The sequence below is a fragment of the Nannospalax galili genome, unplaced genomic scaffold (assembly GCF_000622305.1).
Source record: "Nannospalax galili isolate Female #2095 unplaced genomic scaffold, S.galili_v1.0 scaffold364, whole genome shotgun sequence".
Classification (NCBI taxonomy): domain Eukaryota; kingdom Metazoa; phylum Chordata; class Mammalia; order Rodentia; family Spalacidae; genus Nannospalax; species Nannospalax galili.
Genome location: NW_008352752.1, coordinates 3899118 through 3920743, shown reverse-complemented (window position 1 = coordinate 3920743; position 21626 = coordinate 3899118). Strand labels below are relative to the sequence as shown.

The 21626-nt window shown below is 36.8% G+C and overlaps 1 protein-coding gene across 8 annotated transcripts in view; it reads right to left on the bottom strand.

Moving 5' to 3' along the window:
* The window catches only part of Ankrd28 (ankyrin repeat domain 28), a 183828-nt gene that overhangs the window by 59831 nt on the left and 102371 nt on the right, over window positions 1-21626 (bottom strand). For 4 of the 8 annotated variants that reach the window (XM_029554520.1, XM_017802412.2, XM_017802411.2 and 1 more), the window contains 4 exons: window positions 20090-20168; window positions 8199-8269; window positions 2289-2489; window positions 682-769 (listed from right to left, as the gene is read on the bottom strand). In XM_029554520.1, the coding sequence (XP_029410380.1) occupies window positions 682-769; window positions 2289-2489; window positions 8199-8269; window positions 20090-20168 (439 nt within the window). The remainder of the gene's footprint in view (window positions 1-681; window positions 770-2288; window positions 2490-8198; window positions 8270-20089; window positions 20169-21626) is intronic. The other 4 variants (XM_029554521.1, XM_029554522.1, XM_017802413.2 and 1 more) reach the window with 1 other exon arrangement.

Genomic DNA, 21626 nt, shown 5'->3' with positions numbered 1-21626 from the left:
ACTGCTATGGAAACCAAGTATGATGGTGCAGATTTAACCCAGAGCTTAGTCCAAAGTACTAAGTATAGTTTAGTGTTTTTTTTTTTTTTGTTTTGCAGTGATGGGGATTGAGCCTGAGGCCTCGTGTGAGCTAGGCAAACATTATCACTTCAGCTATATCCCCAATTCAGTAAGTGGCTTCCTTAATGTACCATAATGACTTATACCTTAATATTCCAATAAAAAGGAGGAAGGGTATGAGAACAGCTTTTAGTAACCCAATCTTAAGTGAAACAACCTAGACCAGTGCCTGATGTATCTCTCCTTTTAGAGGTAAAAACATTTCAGCTTTTATAAACTGGATTCAGTGTACTCTGCTGAAGCAAGTCTCTCTTACTTATTCTGTCTGGACAGCAATCTCAGATATGGCATAACATCATTACATTAGAAGAAACATTAACCAAATGCCAAGAACTAAAATGCACATGTCCTCCTAAATATATAATGTCAAAAAATAAATTCAAAAAGTACACACTTACCAGGCATACTGCTACACATACTAAAGAGTCCCAGCACTTAGGAAGCAGAAGCAGGCAGATCTCTGGGAGATGGAGGCCAGCCTGGTCTATGTAGTGAGTTCTGGGGCAGCTGGGGCTATAAGAGACCCTGTCTCAACCCCCCACCCAAGAAAAAAGTACATACCCATATATGCTGCCCAATGGATGGCACGCCTATCTTTCTTGTCAAAAGCATTAATATTGGCACCTCTGGACAAGAGTAGTTTGACCATCTGGAACAAAAGTAAATAGTTTTCACTGAAATTATGAAATAGAATTGTTCATAAATATGGCTTCTGATGATCTAACTCAATTTCTAGGGCACCGAACTTCTGAAATTGTAGAAAGAATTAAAATAGTGAAGGACAATAATAGTATGATAAATTTGGGGGGGGGGGTCACTGTGTCACTAAAGTCAGGCAGTAGTATCTTTTCAGATGCCACTTTGCACCTCAGTATTTTATGAACAACTAAGCACAAACCTTGAAAGTCTAAAGTTGGTATACTCAAGCACTGTCTAATCCCAGTAATATTTGAAATTTAAGTCAATCCTCAAAAGTAGATACACTATGTTTAAATCAAATGATTACAGTCTATACTTATCTCATAGCAAATCAATAGTAATATTATATCTAATCATACTTACACTTATTTCTCCATTTTCTGATCTCTCCATTCTCAATCTTTGTGTTTGTAAGTCTATAATGTGAAGGACTAGGATCGGCATATACTGGGGTGTACCTGTAGCTTCAGCTACTTGGGAGGCTGAGATAGGACTTGAGTTCAGGAGTTCACAACATAGTAACATTTCATCTTAAATTAAGAAAGTAAAGTGAAAGGCAGGGAGGGAGGTAGTATTAAAGGAACAGAACAAAATTGAAAGTTAAGGAAGGAAACAGGAAGAAAAAAAAAAGGATTGGACAAGTTAGGTTCAAAGGTTCTTCAAATTCTGGTTCAGTTAGGATAGCTGATCCTTGCTGAAAGATAAATGAATACTCTGTGTCTGTCTGTGTGTGTGCACATGGAGGCTAGAGGTTGACACAGGTGTTTTCCTGTTACTCTCCCCCTTATTTTTTGAAAAACGGTCTCTCACTGAACCTGGAGCGCAGCAATTTGGCTAGGCTGACTGGCCAACAAGTTCCAGAGGTCTTTCTACCTCCCCAGAGCTGGGATTACAGGTGCGAACCACAGTATCAGACTTTATACGTGGGTGCTGGGTCTAATGCTTGCATGGTAAGTACTTCATGGACTAAAACATCTCTCCAGTCATGTGATGGCTAATTTTCTTAAACTTTTTTTTTCTTTGATGGTTTGGTCACTATGGAATTATGTTGACTAAATGTTCACAGTAAACTATAAGAAAATATATTTTCTAATCTCTGCCTTTCTTTGCTATTATCCTTCCTTCTGAGAGAACAATGAAATTGCTGTCTCTGCAGAATTTCGACAATGACAGAATACACTTTCCATGTTGTGCATCAACTGAGAGTGTTCTTCGTCATTCTAGGTTACTATAAAATTCAAGTGTATGAATAAGAGAATAGGACATACTGAATAAATTCAAAATTTGAGAATGTTTTATCACTGAAAAAGAAAAAAGCTGGGAAGTTTGCTAAGGGCAAGATTACAAGAAAATAAACAAGATACGTAGTTTTGTTTACTTTTACTATGGACTAATGAGTAGAAAAGGCAAATTCATTAATAACCAAGGGTTGGAAGGAAGACAATTACTGTCTAATTCAAGGCGCCTACCTCACCATGTCCACTAAAAGCTGCATGATGCAATGCAGTTCTTCCTGCTCTATCAGACACATTCACGTTACTCAGAAGGGGTACCAGAGCTTCAGCACACTTGACAGCTTTATTAGCAGCAGCTATGTGTAAGGGAGTTTGCCAGTTTTTATCTCGAGCATTTACATCTGCAGAATGCTTCAAAAGTATCTGAACTGCTTCCTAAAATACAAAGATAAAAGAGTGAACAGTTTTAGAAATTTCTAAAAATGTACACATATGGAGAAAATGTCCTGAGGAAATAAAAAAGTTTTGACAGAGCCCACTATAAATAAGTAGGAATCTGCTTAAATTTTTTTTTTTTAAATTTAAAGCAGTACTCAGCCATAAAAAGATGCATCTTGATAAAACCATCCCTTTCCACTTTCCCATTAAGGGTACAGTACTCCCTATGAAAATGTACAAGAAACAAAATACAAAGAAATATCGATACTTTTAAAATAAACATTCATATCTTATGTTTCTAATTAGCAAAATACAGACTATACGCTGAACAGTTTTAATATGATTATTACTTTGACATTGAATATACAAAAATTAAAACCACAGCAGTTCTCAAAGAATTATGTGCTACGTTTTACCAAGTTAAAAAAAGTAGGTCTTAGTTCACTAAGTTAGATTAGGAAAAAATAGAAGATACATAATAGGTCTTTTGCTGTAATGTTACTAAGGTAAATGTTAGCACTGAGGCAACCTAAGAGTTTAACCAAAGAAATGGAAAACTCCCACTGCTATTTTTATAAACCAGATATATGGCAAGATTCTAAGGAATTAAGCACACTATTGATATTAAGCAATATGATCAGAATCAATCAGCAAAATTTTCTCCTTACAGTTAATCCTATCTTCGGTAGGTAAATGCTAAACTACGTAAGACAATGAAAAGGAACAGAACTAGTAGAGAACCTCAAGTCTTGTAAAAACGGCCCCTTGGTGTTCTTATTTATGGAGAGGAGGGATTTACCGGAGCACTACTCTTTCTAAGGTTGTTATAGGGCACAACAAACTGATGTACATGGAAAGCATTAAGACATAAACAGCTATAAAAATACAAGGTTTCAAGGAGGACTACAAGAAATACTATTGCTTATGATATAACCACAACCAACTTTTTAAGCCTTTGAAATAAACAATTAAATGCATAAGCATTTAATAGGATTGACAAAAGACTAAAGTGATGCCCAGGAATCTACTAACTTGCTGAGGAGGCCAGCCAGCTAGTCAAAGATACACAGAGACCACAATTGTGATCCCACAATTTCATTCCCGCTATTTACCCAAGAGAAATAAAAACAGACACATTCAAGAATGCTCAACAGTCATAAAACCAAAAATACAAATGTTCATCACTGGGGAATAAAAAGGCAAACTCTCACATCTGTTCACTACTCAGTAAAAATAAATTCATTATTAATGAATGCAGTATCAACAAATTTTAAAAATGTTACAGAAAAGGAAAAACAAAATAACACATATTGCTTAATTCCATTTTTATAAAATTGTAGAAGAGGGGAAAATACACTGATATTTACAAATCAGAAGTCGTTGCCTCTTGGGATATGGAAAACTGAATAAGAAGAAAAAAGGGCTGGGGAGGTGGCCCAGTGATAAAGCACTTGCTGTGCAAACATGAAGACCCAAGTTCATCTCTGCTAGGTGTGATAGCATGTGCCAACAGTAACTTCAGGGCTGAAGGAAGAGCCTAGGCTTGCTAGCCAGTCAACCTAGCCAAAAATGGCGGTGCTCCAGGTTTAGTGAGAGCCTGTCTCAAATACAAAGTGGAGTGATAGAAGAGGAAGACACCTGAAGTTGGTCCCTGGCCTCTTCTCCCACATGCACAGGTGAGTGCACTCATGTGTACACTGATACATACATCGATTCCCCCACCCCCATGCCCAAAGGACTTAAGAACTCTGCTATGGTAATGGAAGTCTTCTGTAATTTGACTGGGATAAAGATTACACAGGTCAAACCTTGTGAATATACACTTAGAAGCTATGCATTTCATTTGAAATTATATTATTTCAGTTTAGAGACTATGGACACAGAGGAATATGTCCACAAAACTATGGAAAAAGAAGACCCCATCAGGATTTCTATCACCACTTAAGAAGGGTACAGCGTGACCTGAGAGATAAAACTCATACTTTATCATGAAATGTTGATGGACTGGTTAGTAGATGTACTAGAAAATGATTTAAGGGACCGGAGAGATGGCTCAGTGGTTAAGACCACTGGTTACTCTTGGAGAGGACCCAGGTTCGAATCCCAGGACCCACATGGCAGCTAACAATTGTCTATAACTCTAGTTCCAGGGGATCCGACGCCCTCTTCTGACCTTTGCGGGCATTGCATGACATGGGTGCACTTACACTCATACACACAATAAAAATAAGATATTTTTTAAAAATTTTTTATTATTTTTATTTTATGTGTATGAGTGTATTGCCTGCATGTATGTCCGTGCACCCGTGTTGTGCAATGCCATGGAGGTCAGAAGAGGGCTTCGGAGTCCCCTGGAACTGGAGTTAAGGACAGTTCATAGCCATCATGTGGGTGCTGGGAAACGAACCTGGGTCATCTGCAAGCGCAGTCAGTGCTCTTAACCACTGAACCATCTCTCCAGCCCCATAAGTAAAATATTTTAAAAATGAAAATGATTTAAAATAAAAGGAAGAACTTATGATGGATATACTGTGCAATATGGCATATTAGGGATGCTAGTCTGGCTTTAAACATCCCCACTCTTGAATCCACACCATGAAAGCTTCTGAAAAATGTGCAAATTATTTCCACTCCATTACTAAAATTGATATGAATTACTGTTTTAAGCCAGGCATGATGGCACATACCTATAATACCAGCACTTGGGAGGCTAAGGCAAGATGATTCTGAGTTTGAAACCAGCCTTTGAGATCCAACCTCCAACAAAACAAAACAAAATTTAATTTTATTTATTTTTATTTTATGCATATGAGTGTTTTCCTTGCATGTATGTAAGTGCATTTGGTCATGCAATGCCTGAGAAGGCCAGAAGAGGGTGTTGGACCTCTGGAACTGGAGTTCTAGCAGGTTGTTAAAAGACACCATGCAGGTGCTGGGAGCCAAAACCAGGTCCTCTGCAAGAGCAGCTAGTGCTCTTAAACACTGAGCTATCTCTGCAGCTCCAGAACAAAGTTTTTATTTCATTAAAAAGTGAAAATAAATCAAGTTCATGATCAGTAAGGAAACTGGGTCATCTACAGAAGGCTGGGCATACACCAACTAAGACTCCATAACCAAGACAGGCCAAGGCTTGAACCCTACATTACACTACTTGCAGTAATACACGCCCAAGTAGTAAACTCAGAAAAAATGAAAGATAATCCCCAAAGGTTAGAGACCAGTACAGTTCCAGAAGTACAAGCCAGAGAGCTCAATGTCACATCCAAATACTAATTCTAGATCATAGCATATAAAATGTGAAGTTGATAAAAAATATAGATGGTTTTACTAGCAGCAAATATTACCTAATTCCCAAGTTTTTAGTTATTAGAGGGTATATGTAAGAAATGATTGCTAGAGGCTTAAATTTTTTTAAAGCCAAGGAAATTTAAGTCAGACTATGACATACAGAGTAATGAGAAAAGATTAAACAATTTTACATGAAAGGTATTTATTAATACAGTAGAAACACTCTAAAAGATTCTACAGTACTAACCAGCTCTCTTTTAAATTCTATGCCTTTTTATTAAGAAGCTCTTACCACAGATTTGAAGGAAATGAAGGAAAAGGAAGGATTAACATATTCACAAATCATTTAGGAAGACCATTAAGAGTGAGATTATGTAACAAGCTCACTTATCTCAGCAGAACCAAAACATAATACCTGGGGTGGTTAAAAAAATAGTCTATTCTACAGAGGATCCGGAGGCACAGTGTGGCTTTGTATACGCAAACATGTACACACACCCATGCACACCTCTGATATCCAGAAACTGACCTACTCAGGATACACAGTATGTACTGAGAGCTGAACTCTACAATACTCTTACTACATTTTGCCTTTAAAAGATCCATCTTTTTCTTTGACACATTATGTGGCCACAGTTTTGTTGTAAAAGAAATACAGAAAATGGTTCTTCAGCCACTGTCCACTCTTACTCAAGAGTGCTCCACTTTATAACAATTTTCTTTTGAAAAGAAAAATAATGTTCCATGTTTATGGATGTTATATTTTCACAGAACGGCCACATTTCATAGTTGTTTCATATTATCCTACAGAAAGTATCAATACAATATAACCCATTAACTTTGAGCTGAAAGAAAATGTAAGGCATTTATCAGTACAGTACCACTGAATTCTTACTTTTCGAGTCAGGGTCTTACTATGAAGCCTAGGTTACTGCACTCACAATCATCCTGCCTCAGCCTCCTGAATGCTAGGATTACAGACTTGCTGTACCACATCTGGTTTAGGACAACTGATTTCTAACTTATAGCTTGCTCTTAAATGAGCCTGAGTATATGGTTTTTCAGAAATCAGGAGTCAAGTCTATAGGCTTAATTAGTTTTTCTTTTTCTTTTTTCAGTCTTTCTGAGACATAGTCTCCCTAGAGCCCCAGCTGTCCTGGAACTCACTATGTAGACCAGGCAATTTTGTACTTTCTCTTTTTCTTTGGCAGTGCTAGGGATCAAATCCAGGGCCTTGTGCATGCCAGTCAAATACTGTGTTCCCTGTCCTTAAAGCACCATTAATTTTAATAGCCGTATTTCTAAGAGTCTTGCTGAAAATGACTAACGTTAATAGGTTCCAGTAACAGTAATGTTTATCTTTATTGCTTTTATCTAGTGAAGCATCCTTATGAAAGGCTAAAACCACAAAATCAATACTACCATGGAATTTCAGAATTTGATGTTTTGGCTAATATGTGTTTCTTTTCACAGTGACCCATATTTGCCAACATTACACAACCAGAAAGTTGAGGTAAGGTTACTTTCTTCAAATTCAAGTTTCCTAAATTCAGCAGCTACCCCACCTAGATAGGAACCAGGTTGTATACATGTGTATTCACTGTTCTCTTCTCCCAGCCTCCTAATTAGGAGGCTACAGCTAACATACCTCCTGTCACACAGCAAGGTTTGCTGCTACCCATCCCAATGGCATTTCCCTGCTATTCTCTTTATTTGCCCAGCTCTTGTTCTGGGTTCAAGATTTAATTTACAGCAGGGAATATAAAGAAGAATAAAGAGGCAGGAGCTGTCTTGGTTTCTCCTGAGGCACGAGAGTTGCTGCTTTTTCCTTCTCCAGGACTGACTACATGGCCCCGTGAGATAAGGAGCAGGAGCTACACTTAGGAGTTCCTTTCTCATGTCTCATTGCTCATGATATGAGTAACTGAAGACATATGGATTGGCATAATTTATATAATCACAGTTTAATATCTTAATCTATTTCATGTGTGCCCAACACAAGAACGTACACATATAAAAATGCACACCACATAATATTTCTAAATTTAACTCCAGTGTTCAAATAAGTATTTCAGAGTTAATCATTGTACAATGATGATATCATGGTAAGCAGAACCCTGTAACATGATATTGTGAACCAGTAGAGAAACACCCAAGAAGGATGTGCTAGAAAAAAAATTTCTCTTGAAGGAGTGACAGAAATAAGGGGTTCTATATTCTCACTTACTCCAGACTCGCCAAGAGGTCTTACAAAAAGGAGAAATGCAACTGTTTAGTTTGTACAAATTCTGATGTAAAATGACCAGTCTAAATATTTTAGTAGTTTTTCTTTCTTTTAAAAGTGTAGAATTTTAAGTGGGATTCATGCAGGCCTACTTAATGTTTCTTTATATACATTTACTAAGAGAAATGTCATACCTCACTACAAGATGCAACTGCTCTGTGTAAAGGTGTCAACCATTTGCTGTCTTTGGCATTAACTCTAGCTCCTGCAACAAAAAGAAAAAAATAATTGAAATGTTTTACATAAACTATTTTTTAAAAATCTCCTAAAGAAATAGTTATATGTAGTCCCAATTGGAGAACAAATTATTTTTTCTGCTAATAAATTACCCTTAAATTATAAAACAAATTATCCTTTTTAATTGATACAATTATCCAATAATGTATTAGTTCTTTTTATTAAAAATAAGTACAATTTTATATTTAGGTTAGAAAAGTCACCTTTATACAGAGCATATCCAAGATAAAAACCAAACCCAACTTTAAAGTATGTGTTAACTTAAAATACTTAAATAAGTGAACATAACACTACTCCAAGTTGTAAATTATTTCAGTTTCATTACATTTCTTTACTAATGACTGTATCATGTGATAAAGTAATATAAAGGCAGTTCTACAGGTATAACTAAAAGCACATTGGCACTGCAAGGTTACTGTACAAAATGGATACAATGCTTATAGATTTAGGAAAGCCAGAAAGAAATGAACCAATTCACACGTTTTTCCTTGGTTATAACTAAGGTTTAAAGAAGAAATTTTTAAATCAAGTATGAGTAATTGTTTTAAAAAAAATCATTAAGATTTGTAACAAACAGATTTTTTTTTTTTTTTGGTCTTTTTGAGACAGGGTCTCCCTGTAGCTCCAGCTGTCCTGGAGCTCACTATACAGACCAGGCTGGCCTTGAACTCAAGAGATCTGCCTGCCTCTGCCTCCCAAGTGCTGGGATTAAAGGCATGCACCACCACACTGGGCAGAAGTACCTTTAAAAATGCAAATACATTTAATAAGATCAAAAGTATTACATGAACAGGAAGTGAAAAAAATCAACCATACAGAAGTGGAACACAGTAGGATTACAATGAAAGTACAGAAGAAACACCTCTGGCTGCTGGAACTAGGCCCCCTATCCTGTCTTAGAAATCACCCAAGATTTATCTTTATCTCAAATTCTAATGCCTCATTTTCTAGATGATAGCAAAAGTATAGTGAGTAACCCCATGGTTCTTCCTACAGTTTCTCTCTCTGTTTCTCACCCCTCCCATGGTAATATATAAAATATATGGCTATAGTAATATATTTATATATACTGTGCACATGCGTGTCTGTGTCTGTGTGTAGAAGTGTAGGCCTGAAGGGTATGGACATAGATACCTAGAAGAGATACTACCTGGGTCAACAAAGGCAATGAGCAAGGTCTTATAAATCTCACAAGAGATTTATAAACTACAAGAGAACAGAATGTGGTTGTTGCTTAAAAAGTAAGGAGGCTCTTATGTGCTGATACAGCCTTGAGAAATAAAACACTAAAAAAAACTATGAATATGTCTTACTTTTAGTTAGAAATAGAGATGTTTATATTTGTATTTGCTTTATATGAGCACTGAAGCCCTAGACAAGACATTAGTAAGACTAGGTGCCTGTCTGCTGGCGCTGCTTGTGGGGTACACTAAAGACTGGGCATATAGGGGACTGGTAAGAAAAGCTATTTCTGTTTTTTGTTACTATCTACTATCCTATTTTAGTCTACTTTCTGTTACTGTTTATGTATATGCAGAATACTTTGTATTACCTATTCAAAAAATGAAATTTAGAAAAGGCATAGTCATAAATTTCCAAGATTTTTACTTCAAGGACAAACAAATAATATGCAACTGAACAGGAATTAGATTTTTTTAAATGTCATTTGGAAATAGGTTATCAGATATATAACTACATGAAGGCAATCTAATTTCATGGTACACTAATGAGACAAAAATTTGAAAGAGAAACCCTGTTCATTCTATCTTGTTTTAAGTCTTTTTTTCCCTCTTCATGTTTAATAACATAAATTAATTTACTGAAATGAATGACAATAATACAGAATCCATTAATAGTTAACTGAGGATATCACACTGCTACTGTAACTAATAGACAATGCTAAAACTATGTGGCTTGTTCTTTGATTCTGAAAATACTTATCTGTAGGAAGATATCACCAATGGGATTAAAAAATATTTATTATTTTTATTTTATATGTATGCATGTATTGTCTGCATGCAGGTGAGTACACCCGTGTTGTGCAATGCCTGCGGAAGACAGAAGAGGCTGTCGGATCCCCTGGAACTGGAGTTATGGACAGTTGTTAGCTGCCATGTGGGTGCTAGGATTCGAACCCGGGTCTTCTGCAAGAACAGTCAGTGTTCTTAACTGCAGAGCCATCTCTCCAGCTCCCACCTATGGGATTTAAAAACCTCTGATCATAATCTTTCTTAGAAGGCTGCTATCTTTTGTTATGTGTTTCTTCTAAAAGTACTAATTTGAATTCCTTGGAATGTAAAGGCCAACTTATGAAAAATCTGAGGGTACTAATGGAAATGTATTTCCCTAAGTAACATGGGTCAATTTATTTTACGTGATTTGCATACTGGCAAATATGACACAGTAGTGCACAGTACCCAGAACAGTAGTTGGCTGTGTTCCTATAAAAGGAAGAATATTGTAAAACCTACAAGCGCAGTAGCGCATTTCTGATGATTCAGATTCCTAGAGCCTCTTTCAGTGAACTCGCTGAAGGCAACAGATTTCTGTTTTACAAAGTACCCTCTAATGCTAGCTAGATATTATATGCACATTAGACAGCAAAGTCATCCTAGGAATGCAAAAGATGTAGCCAGAGTAAAGTTAAGTGGTCCAATAGCCAGTTGGGAGTACAGAAACCTAGTCAGTAAGGTTAACAAGGAAGATGGAGAAAGAAAGAAAATGAAATAAAAGGAAGGAGAGGGATAGAGAACATATCTACCTAGAGAAAAACCAAGAGGTAACTGCCTCAAGGGTATCACCACATGCTCTATACATGACACAAGACAAAATTTGTGGGCTATAAAGTTGTTAAGTCATCAAGACATTTCCTAGTCATCAAAACAGAAACTATAAACTAGCAGCCCCAATTCCATTACTGATGTTAGATTACTGGTACACCTTTTGGTAGGAGAAATCGCCGCAAAGAAACTGAAGACGAAAAAGAGCAATTTAAGGAAGTTGGTATTATCTAAGTACCAGGAGCACATTGAATTAAATCCAAAATGTTTACTTTCAATTGAATAATCAATGTATTTTTAATAGAGCCTCAAATCCATGCATAAACTAAATTTTTTCTTAAATAAGTAGCCAGATTCTACACTTACACAAAAATATCTGACTTTGGATTTTACCTTTGAACTTAGTTTTGTTTCTTTTATTAAATGAAGTATCACCACAAACAAGAAATAACAACTGCAGAATCACCTTAAACAAGTTTGTTCCTATTTGATACCATGGTTATATTACAGGAAAAAAACTGCAGCTAAGTAGCTTCCTTTAAGTCAACTTTTCATTTAATAATTCTTTTATGGGGGGCTGGAGAGATGGTTCAGTGGTTAAGAACACTGGTTGTTCTTGCAGAAGACCCAGGTTCGAATCCCAGCACCCCCATGACAACTAACAACTGTCCATAACTCCAGTCCCAGGGGATCCAACAGCCTCTTCTGACCTCTGCGGCACAGGTGCACTTACCTACATGCAGGCAATACACACATGTACACATAAAATAAAAATAATAAATAAAATTTTTAAAAATTAATTCTTTTATAGGGGCTGGAGAAATGGCTCAGTGGTAAGAGCACCGGCTGGTCTCGTAGAGGATCCGGGTTTCGTTCCCAGTATCCACGTGGCAGCTAGTAACTGTCTCTTAACTCCAGTCCCAGGGACCCAACACTCTCTTTTGGCCTCTGCAGGCACCAGGTACACATGGTATACTGTTGGGAGCTATTAATCCATTATGTACATAAGCTGTGGCAGGCTTGTTTACTGAGTTTGTGTTTTGCACACCAGTACCTAATCTGCCAAATCAGGAGGAATGTGTTTATATGGTGGAGCTCACAAAACAAGTATTTGACTGCTCCTTGACCCTCAGATACAGGTGGGAAAAAACAGTTGTTGAAACTGAGTTCTTCTGTATAAAAAGGCAGAACTCAAATAAACAGTGGCTGCAGTCTCTACTGACAGCCCTCCCAAGTATCTTTTCTGTCTCTTGTTTTTTCTTTCAATCCTCACTCCCCCTTTCAGGCACTGTCCATCTTGGCTGGCTAGCACTGGCAGTATACTTTGTGCAGGCAAAACTATCAACTATTAAAAAAAATTATTTTATATAAAAAGCATACTCAGAAATAATAGTTTTATGTTTTTATTTTTTTAGAGAGTCTTGTTACTATAACCCAAGCTGGCCTCAATTTGGGATCCTCCTCCCTCTACCTCTTAAGTGCTTGTGTTATAGGTGTGTGCCACTATATGTGGCTACTGTTTGTTAAGGAAAAAGTTACATAAGGTGGAATTTCCAGAGTAAATATTTAGCTTGCCTGGAGATAAATAAAGCAATTAAGAAAAAATCTTAACCATTCTGTTCCGGACTCTAAATACAGTGCAGCTGAAGAGAGGCTTGTGCTTGTGGAGACAGTCGGGGTGAGCAGAAGCATTCTGCCTTCCAGTACGGCCTCTGTAATCAGAAGGGGGAGTGATCTGGGCTGTCCCAGAAGCTGGATCTTTATTTTGTTAATCAAAAACTCTGCCTCCCATTGTGGAGTATGGGGCAATGAATGAGACTGTGGGGTGAGAATGGACTCCAGGTTTAAACATAGGGTACTTTCTATGAATTGTATAGTCAACAGCTTAAATCAGGGTTCCTCACTTTGGCTACAGGACTCATTCTGCAAGGCAACTGTTTTCTCCTTAATAAGTCAATGAGTTCTGCCCAAAACTGATGCTCGAACCTCAATTACTTGTCATGATCCATTTTCAGTTTTAACATCCTATCTTATTTTTTTAAATACGTAGCATAAAATTTCATACTTATTAAGTATGTTGCCTAAATATCTGTGTGATTCCAAAATTACTATGTTGGAAAATTCTAATGTGATGGTAACAGGAGAGGGACCCTTTAAGATGTAGTTTTGACGGCAGAACATTCACAAAGGGACTTAGTGCCCTTATAAAAGAGGTCCAAGGATATGTCCTTAACTTTTCTGACAAGTTAAATTATAGTGACAAAATGCTGTGTGTGAGTAACAAAGTAGGCCCTTACCAGACCTATATCTACTTGTACCATGACCTGAAGACTTCTCAGACTTTAAAATTGAGAAATAAGGGGCTGAGAGATGGCTTGGTGGTTAAGAGCACTGACTGCTCTTGCTGAAGACCTGGGTTTGATTCCCAGCACCCACGTGGTGGCTACAAACCATTCTTAACTCCAGTTCCAGGGGAACCCAATGTCCTCTTCTGACCTCCTCGGCATTGCATGACACGGTGCACTCACATACGTGCAGGCAATACGCTCATACACATAAAATAAAAATAACAAAATATTTTAAAATTGAGAAATAAACTTGTGCTGTTTATAAGCCACCCAAGCTTTGGTATTGTCACAGCAGCTCAAAAGGCTATGCTTCTTCTCTAACATTATAAAGGTTGAGTTAGAGTTTTTATAATCCAATGTTGAGAGGCCTTAAACTACAGTCCTCATGCTACCAACTGCTTAATTTGTAAACTTTTACTGAAGCACAGCTTTGGTTATTCATTTAGCAGACTTGAGTGGCTGCCAAGCCCTCGATGGCCTGCAAATATCACCCTGCCCTTTGTAGAAAGTTTGCCAGTTGATAAGTCAGTACTACGAAAATTATTTTTATTTATACTTTCATGTATCTATAGTTACAAGTGATATCAGGAAACATTTTCCAAAACTTTTATTTAAAGAAAACTGTGGTTTATTCTGCTCTGGAGTCAAAGTCCACGCCTACTGAGCTGGGACAGAAGCCAAGCACTTTCATCCCTTTTACCAAACTGAAGCAACACATTCCTTTGGCTGCCTAACTAAAACTTCACCAAAAGCTTCAGATTCTATTTTCAGGCTGGTAGCAGAGGGAACAACAAAGTTCTATTTCCATTTATAATGCTGAAAACAACAAAAACAGCTGCAGCATTTTAATGTTTTTTTAAGTGTTTATGAATATAGTGATGGTAGGGTGAAATGGTTATCTCCCCTAAAATGTATTAAACTTCTAACTCCTAGGTAGCGCAGATGTGATTTTTTGTATTTACTTTAAAATCTTTTATTTATGTGTATGCCACATTACATGCAGAGGCCAGAAAGAAGAAGGCAACCAATCACCTGGAGCTACAGGCATTTCTGGGGGCTGAGAACTGAACCTAGGTCTGCTGGAAGAGCAGGAAGCTTTCTTAACCATCAGAGCCATCTCTCCAGCTCCCCCGCCCCAATGTGGTCTTATACAGGCTCTTGAAGTTAAAAGGAGGTCATTAGGGTGGGTTCAAATCCAGGATGACTGGTATCTTTAGAAGAGGAAATGTGGACATGGACACAGACAATTTGAAAGCAGAGGGAGAAAAGGCAGCTATTTACAAGTCAAGCAAAGAGATGGAGAAAGGATTGGTTGTCAAAAGGAAGTAACCCTGCAACACCTTCATTTCAGCCCTCTAACCAGAACTGTGAGAAAATAAGATGTATGTACTTCAGGCTACCCAGTTGGTGGTACTTTGTTACCACAGCCCTGTTAAATTAATACACCAGAGTGGCAGGCTTTCGAGGGATATTTTAGGTTTAAGTCCTAATGCCATAAACATCAGATTCCTATTTCTTTATTAAGAATTATTTTTTATAAGTGGTCAATGAAATGAATTTTAAAATTAAAAAAAAATTATGTGTATGAGTATATTGTCTGCATGTATGTGAGTGCACCCATATTGTGCAATGCCTCGGAGGTCAGAAGAGGGCTTTGAATCCCCCTGGAACTGGAGTTAAGAACAGTTTGTAGCTGCCTCGTGAATGCTGGGAATCGAACCTGGGCCCTCTTCAAGAGCAGTCAGTGCTCTTAACCACTGAGCCATCTCTCCAGCCCCTGAAATGAATTTTTGATTAATGCCATCCCCAGTGCTGAAAGAGTAACATTTAACAGTCTGCTGAACATAAAGAATTGAATGAAAGTATTCATAGCTCTCCAACAAAATATTTATTCCCAAGTAGACAGAAAATTTAGTCCTTCAAATAGACATTCTACAATAAAAATGTGTATACAAATTTCACTAAGGCCATAGCGGGGATGAAGTATGGTAGGAACAGGGAAGAATAGAGATTCAGATTCAGAATGCCTAGGTCTGAATTCTGCCTGTAGCTTTTATTGGCAATACAGCTTAACTATAAGACACTATGAGGGTGAAGATCTGTTTGATTTTATGTACCATATCAAAAACAGAAAAATCCTACAGCTTCATGAATCATGTATAAATATCTGATTTCTGATAAAATTTAATTTTGGACTATAATTTTTAAAAAGTTTTATCTTATAACAATTCATCAAAAAATATGAAAAAACACCACTTTTCAATGAGGAAAGTTACTACTATAAACCAAAATATGAAGATATTCTACTTAACCACTGAATAATCTCTCCAAGTCCCTTTTCTGGGTATCTTAATTACATTATCTCAATTATTTCTTTAAAGTCTATCCATTCTGCAATTCCCATTCTTCAGATGATGAAGTTAAGCACATTCAGAGATTGAGGAAAGTTCTGGAAGATCACAAAGGCGCTATGAAGTTGGATAAGACTTGCATCAAAATCTGTCTGGCCAAAGAGCCTGTGTTTTTTAGACACTATTATCTCTCATGGCAAAACAAAAAAGTAAAGTAATTCCTTTACTTTTTCACTTAAAAACAGAAAAGTGAGACTCTAGTTAAACATGAACCTAGCCTTGAATTCTATTACAACTGAGTAACATTTAGTTGTAATAAATTAAATTTAAATATTTAGCTTTAATTTTTCTTAATTAGGCTCCAAAGGCAACTCTGAAGAAAAAGGAAGACTAAGGAAGAACTTCAATTGTAGTCACAGGAAATACATTATCTGCTTTACCTTCCCACTTACTGGACTGGATCTTCCTGAACCTGTTTACTTCTGCCCTATTCCTCCCATTCTTCCAGTAAAGATGTGGAAGCCAAGATAGAAATGTGAACCAATTTCTGAAGAAAAGCCTAAATTTAACATTGTTCTAATTATGCATTATTTACTAAGTGCTGCTAGCCTGCCATATCTGCAGGTTCCACATCTGTAATCCAGAGATGATTTCAAGTGTACAGGAGGATTCATATAGGTTATATATGAATATTATGCCACTTTATAGGAGGGATTGAGTATTTGCAAATTTTCCTATCTCTGTCTGTGTGCATGCACTCTAGAACCAGTCCCTGGTGGATATGCAGGGACTGTATTCATTCAGATTCTATTACATATTCAGCAGTGTTCTGGGTACCAGTAATCAGTATCTCAATGCTCTGTCTTGGAGTTTGCAGTCTACTGGGGGAAGAATAATAAACAAGCATGACTTTCAAAGAATGTTTAGATGACAGTATGTACAAGGAAAAAAGGTTACAAGAGGGAAACTGGGTGCTAGAGCGGACAGCAGTGATCAACAATGCCTAACTGATGAGGTGATATTCATTTAAAACTTTATTTTTCCTTTGCAAAAAAGCTACATGATCTATACACTACCACGAAATTGATAAAGTACAATATTAATAGTATTCAAAGATGGGCCGAAACTGATTTTTATTTTATAATCCACCATGGTTAATTATATACATTCTCCCAAACGGTTATTTCAAAGTTGATATTTGATTCTATCCATTCACAGGGGTCCCTATCATACCAGGAGGTTAACTGACAAAGTAACTAAAATCCCTTTATTGCAAATATTTACTTTTAAAAAGAAGGACTAAGGACTGAGGACTGGGTTGATGGCTCAGCAATTAAGAACACTGCTGCTCTTGCAGAGGACTCAGGTTTGGCTCCCAGTCATCTACATGGGAGCCCACAACCATTTCGAACTCCAGGTTCAGGGTATGTGATGCCCTCTTTTGGTCTCTGTAGGCACCAGGCACATGCATGGTACACACACACACACACACACACACACACACACGCAAACACTCATATACATAATTATCAATAAACTAGAATTTAAAAGTCCAGGTGTGGCGATGTATACCTCTAATCACAGTATTCAGGAGGCAGAGGCAGGTAGATTTCTGTGAGATCAAGGCCAGCCTGGTCTATACAGCAAGTCCCAGGCCAGTTGGGGCTACAAGGAGACCCTGTTGTCCAATCCTTGCTCCCTATAAAAAAAATTTTTTTTTTAAAAGGGGACTGAGTCAACCATCATTTTATAGTTTCTACTAACTATAAAATTTAAATGGAGAGGAATCCAGCAATATTGAATCATATAAAATAATGCTTATATTAAAATGAAAATAGAATTCTGTTAAAATAAAAAAATTCTTTTGAAAATCGTAGACACTAAAATAAACAGAACTATACTTTCTACCACAGCTATTTTATTTTTATCTTATTGTATGTATAACATGTATATGTACATGTACATATACATGTGTGTACATGTATTCATGTGTCAGAGTATAGGCACAAACATGCCGTGGTGTACATGTGGAAGTCAAAGGACAAATCCTGGGTACTGCTGCTCATCTCCACCTTGAATGAGACAGTCGCTGTTTGCGACTGCATATTCTAGGCTAGCTGTTCCACAGGCTTCTGGGGACTCTCCTGTCTCTGCCTTCCACCTCACTGTAGGAATGCTGGGATTACAAATTTATGCTAATATATTCAGCTTTAAATGGGTTTAGGGGATTGAACTCAGGTAACCCAAGTCCTCATGCTTGTGTGACAAGTACCCATTGAACTAGCTCTAGTACAACTATTTTTAACATAAAGGGAATGTTTCTGAAGAATGTTTGTGACAAAAATTCCATGTGTTAAATTGTGACTCACCAACTTACATTATTAAAGAGAAGATGCTTTAGTTAAGAAGAAATAGAATTCTTTTCCTTGAACTTCTTTAGTTTTTGATTCTAATTAGTTTAAGCTGAAAAGCTGTGAGCAACAACATCCATAGAGAGCAGATATACTCAAGGAACTGTATCAGAGAAACTAATAATATTAGATGGGACCACAGCAAACCATATTTAATTCTATGTGACCATGAAATTTATTATGAAACCCAGATTTTAAAAAAATTTTATGAATATGGGGCTGGAAGGATGGGTCAGCGGTTAGAGTCCTTAGTGTTCTTCCAGGACATGAGTTTGGTTCCCTTTACCCACACTGGGTAACTCACAACTACTTGTAACTGCAGGGGAATCTAACATCTCAGGCTTCCACAAGCACATGCACTACTCATGTGCACATAATTAAAAATAATAAATCTTAAAATTTTTGTGAATGTATAATGGCAAAATTTTGGGATCTCTCACCTCTCTTGGGCTTAACTAAAACATCAAAGGAATGATACCACTCCATTTTTACTATGAATTTTCATATGCAAACCATCAACACAAGAACAATTTGGCTACTTGCATCCTTTACAAACAACCACTATTAAAATAATCTGAAATATCCTTAAGCTCAGTTTGACTGCCTGCTTTAAGACTATTCAATAAGAGTTCTAGTGTTACTTTATATTATAAAGACTTAATAATTTAGAGGTTAAAAAATAAAGTGGGTTTTATGTATCCAAGGCTGTCCAACTTTGTATACAGTCAAGAATGGCCATGAAGTCTGGATTCTCCTGCATCCACCTCATCAGTACCAATGTGTGCTGTCATATCCAGTTTATGAAGTGCTGGAAATTGAACCAAGGGCTTCACACATGCTAGGAAATCACTCTACCAATTGAGCTACATCCCCAGTCCATAAAGCATAAATTCTTAAAAAATATTTTACAAATGGGGCTGGATAGGTGGCCCAGAGGTTAAGGTGCTGCACTTACATACATAGGGGCAAAACACTCCTACACACAAAATTAAAAAAACAAAATAAAATAAAAATTCTTTTTGTGGACCTTCAAAACAGAATTTGAGAAACGTGACTTGTTTGTGTTGTACGTGTGTACTTATGTATGGCTGTGCATGCATGTGGAGACCTCCCCAGATTATAGGTGCCTGGGATATGAACTTAAAATGTCATGCTTGTACAACAAGCAGTTTACCACCAACAGAGCCATCTCCCCAGCCCTTAAAAAAAAAAAAAAAAAAAAAAAAAATCTATTCAAAGAAAGAAATTCTGTTGGCATTACCTTAAAATTTTGTTTATGATCAGACTACTTCTTACCACCAAGTCTTCTATACTTGGTCTTGGCCTGGATCTCTCTCCTTTGGAGAAATACCCTTCAGAGAAATGAAATTTTCTCCTAGTAACTCTATAGTCAAAAGGTTCACTAAAATATATATGCCTTTTATAACATTCATCTCCTTTCTATTTTTCCCCCATGGTATCTGTTTGGGGTTTTATTTTGTTTCTTTGAGACAGGTCTCACTATATAGCTTGCCTGAACTCTCTATTTAGACCAGGTTGGTCTAGAATTCAAGAGCTCACCCTGCCTCTGCCTTTTGAGTGCTGGGATTACAGGTGTGCACCATCACATCTGGCACCTGTTTGTCTGTCTCTCTCTTTTAAAATGAACTATAAAATTACTTGTATTTAGCAGAGCATAAACTCTAATGGCAGCAATCTTTGCTTTTTTTTTCTTAAGGTACTCTAACCACTGAAAACAGGGTATATGATCAGAATTTGTAGAGTGAGTAAATAAATAGGTTTCAGCTTATGAAACCAGTATTAAGAACCAGTTATTCAGCAAACAGGCAGTTAGGCTTAAGAAACATTAATCATGATAAAAGCATGCAAAATGAACTCATCACACAGCAGTACCATACCAGATAAAATAAGCAGTTCAATGATTTCTGCATCTCCAAGATAGGCAGCTGCATGTAAGGGAGTTCTTTTTTCATTGTCCTGTGAAGAAGAAAAGATAGAACATCACTTTTAAAATGAAAATTTTAATAGGTGAAATGAAGAAAAACCATTAACAATGAAATTAGTATTTTTACAATCCTATTCTGCAAGTCTCACCAACAATATACAGGGTGTTTCCTTACGAAGAAAAGAAAAAAAGCCTTAAAAAATATATTTAGCTGTAAAACAGTGGCTTGAGTTGAATGGTCCTATTTTGAAAATCTGCAATGAAACAAATTTCAAAAAGTCTTAAGTGCTAACATGACACTACCAATGGAAAATTCGCTATGAAGGAATTTTGTTTCATGTGTAAAATTACTGAAGACTTTGTGTTCCCTTATCTTCCGTCTGTGTGTATAAAATGTCTATGAAATGAATTTCATGATTAGACTTGAGTCTCATCTTCAACCCTCACCGAATGAAAAATATTTAAAAATCTGAAATCACAAACACTCTGGTCTCAAAGTATTTTGGATAGGGGATACTCATCAAAAAATAAAAATATAGATGATAAGGAAACAGGGTAAACTTTTTTTATATACTACTATTCCGGCCAATGTATTTCTACCATTTTAGAACAGTTCAGAATTGCCAGCTTAAATAAATACAGACTTCAAAAACGAAAATCAGATAATTTGTTAATCAAAATGTTTCCCTAAGACACTAGGAGAAATTGTCTTTGTGTGTTCAGAATTATCCTTTAAAGCAATAGTAAGATTTTTCTACATGTCTACTTTAATATAAAAATGCATACTTTTCCAAATCTTCCTCCACTAAGAGAAGTTACATTTAATACATGGCTTCATAATTCTCTTCCTCCAAAACAAGTGTTCTCAAGTTGGAGAAGCAATGTATTAAGTATTGTCACCTTTGGTTTTGTTTTGTTGTTTTGAGACAGCATCTTTCTGCAGCCCTCAAGTTGGCCTGGAACTCGCTGTGTAGACTAGGCTGGCCTCGATCTCACAGAGATGTGTCTGTCTGCAAGTGGTAGGGTATGTGCCATTATGCCTTGTTGACATTCAAGGATTAATGAATATATCCTAACTAAAATGACAACAGAGTATCACCAACTAGGCTGCACTGGGGAATTTATTTAGAAATACTTTAAGATTTATATTCAATGTTTTTGATAAAGACTTTTGTAATAGATTAAGTTGTTTCACTATGTTCTCCCTGTTGTCCACTGAAATAAGTTTTAGCTAGCTGTTTACCTACATGGTTGATAAGCTACATTCCTAGATTATTCTGCAAAGCTATGTTACTTATAGTTAGTGTGGACCAATGGCAGAGAACTGGAAATCAACATCAAAATTTCCAGTCCCCTCACCTTCAATTTAAAAGATAACTACCAAGCTGGGATGACTATGCATGCCTATAACAACCTCAGCATTTGGGATACTAAGGCAGGGGAATCCTGAGTTCAACTCTACCCTGGGCTACATAGTGAGCTCCGTCCAG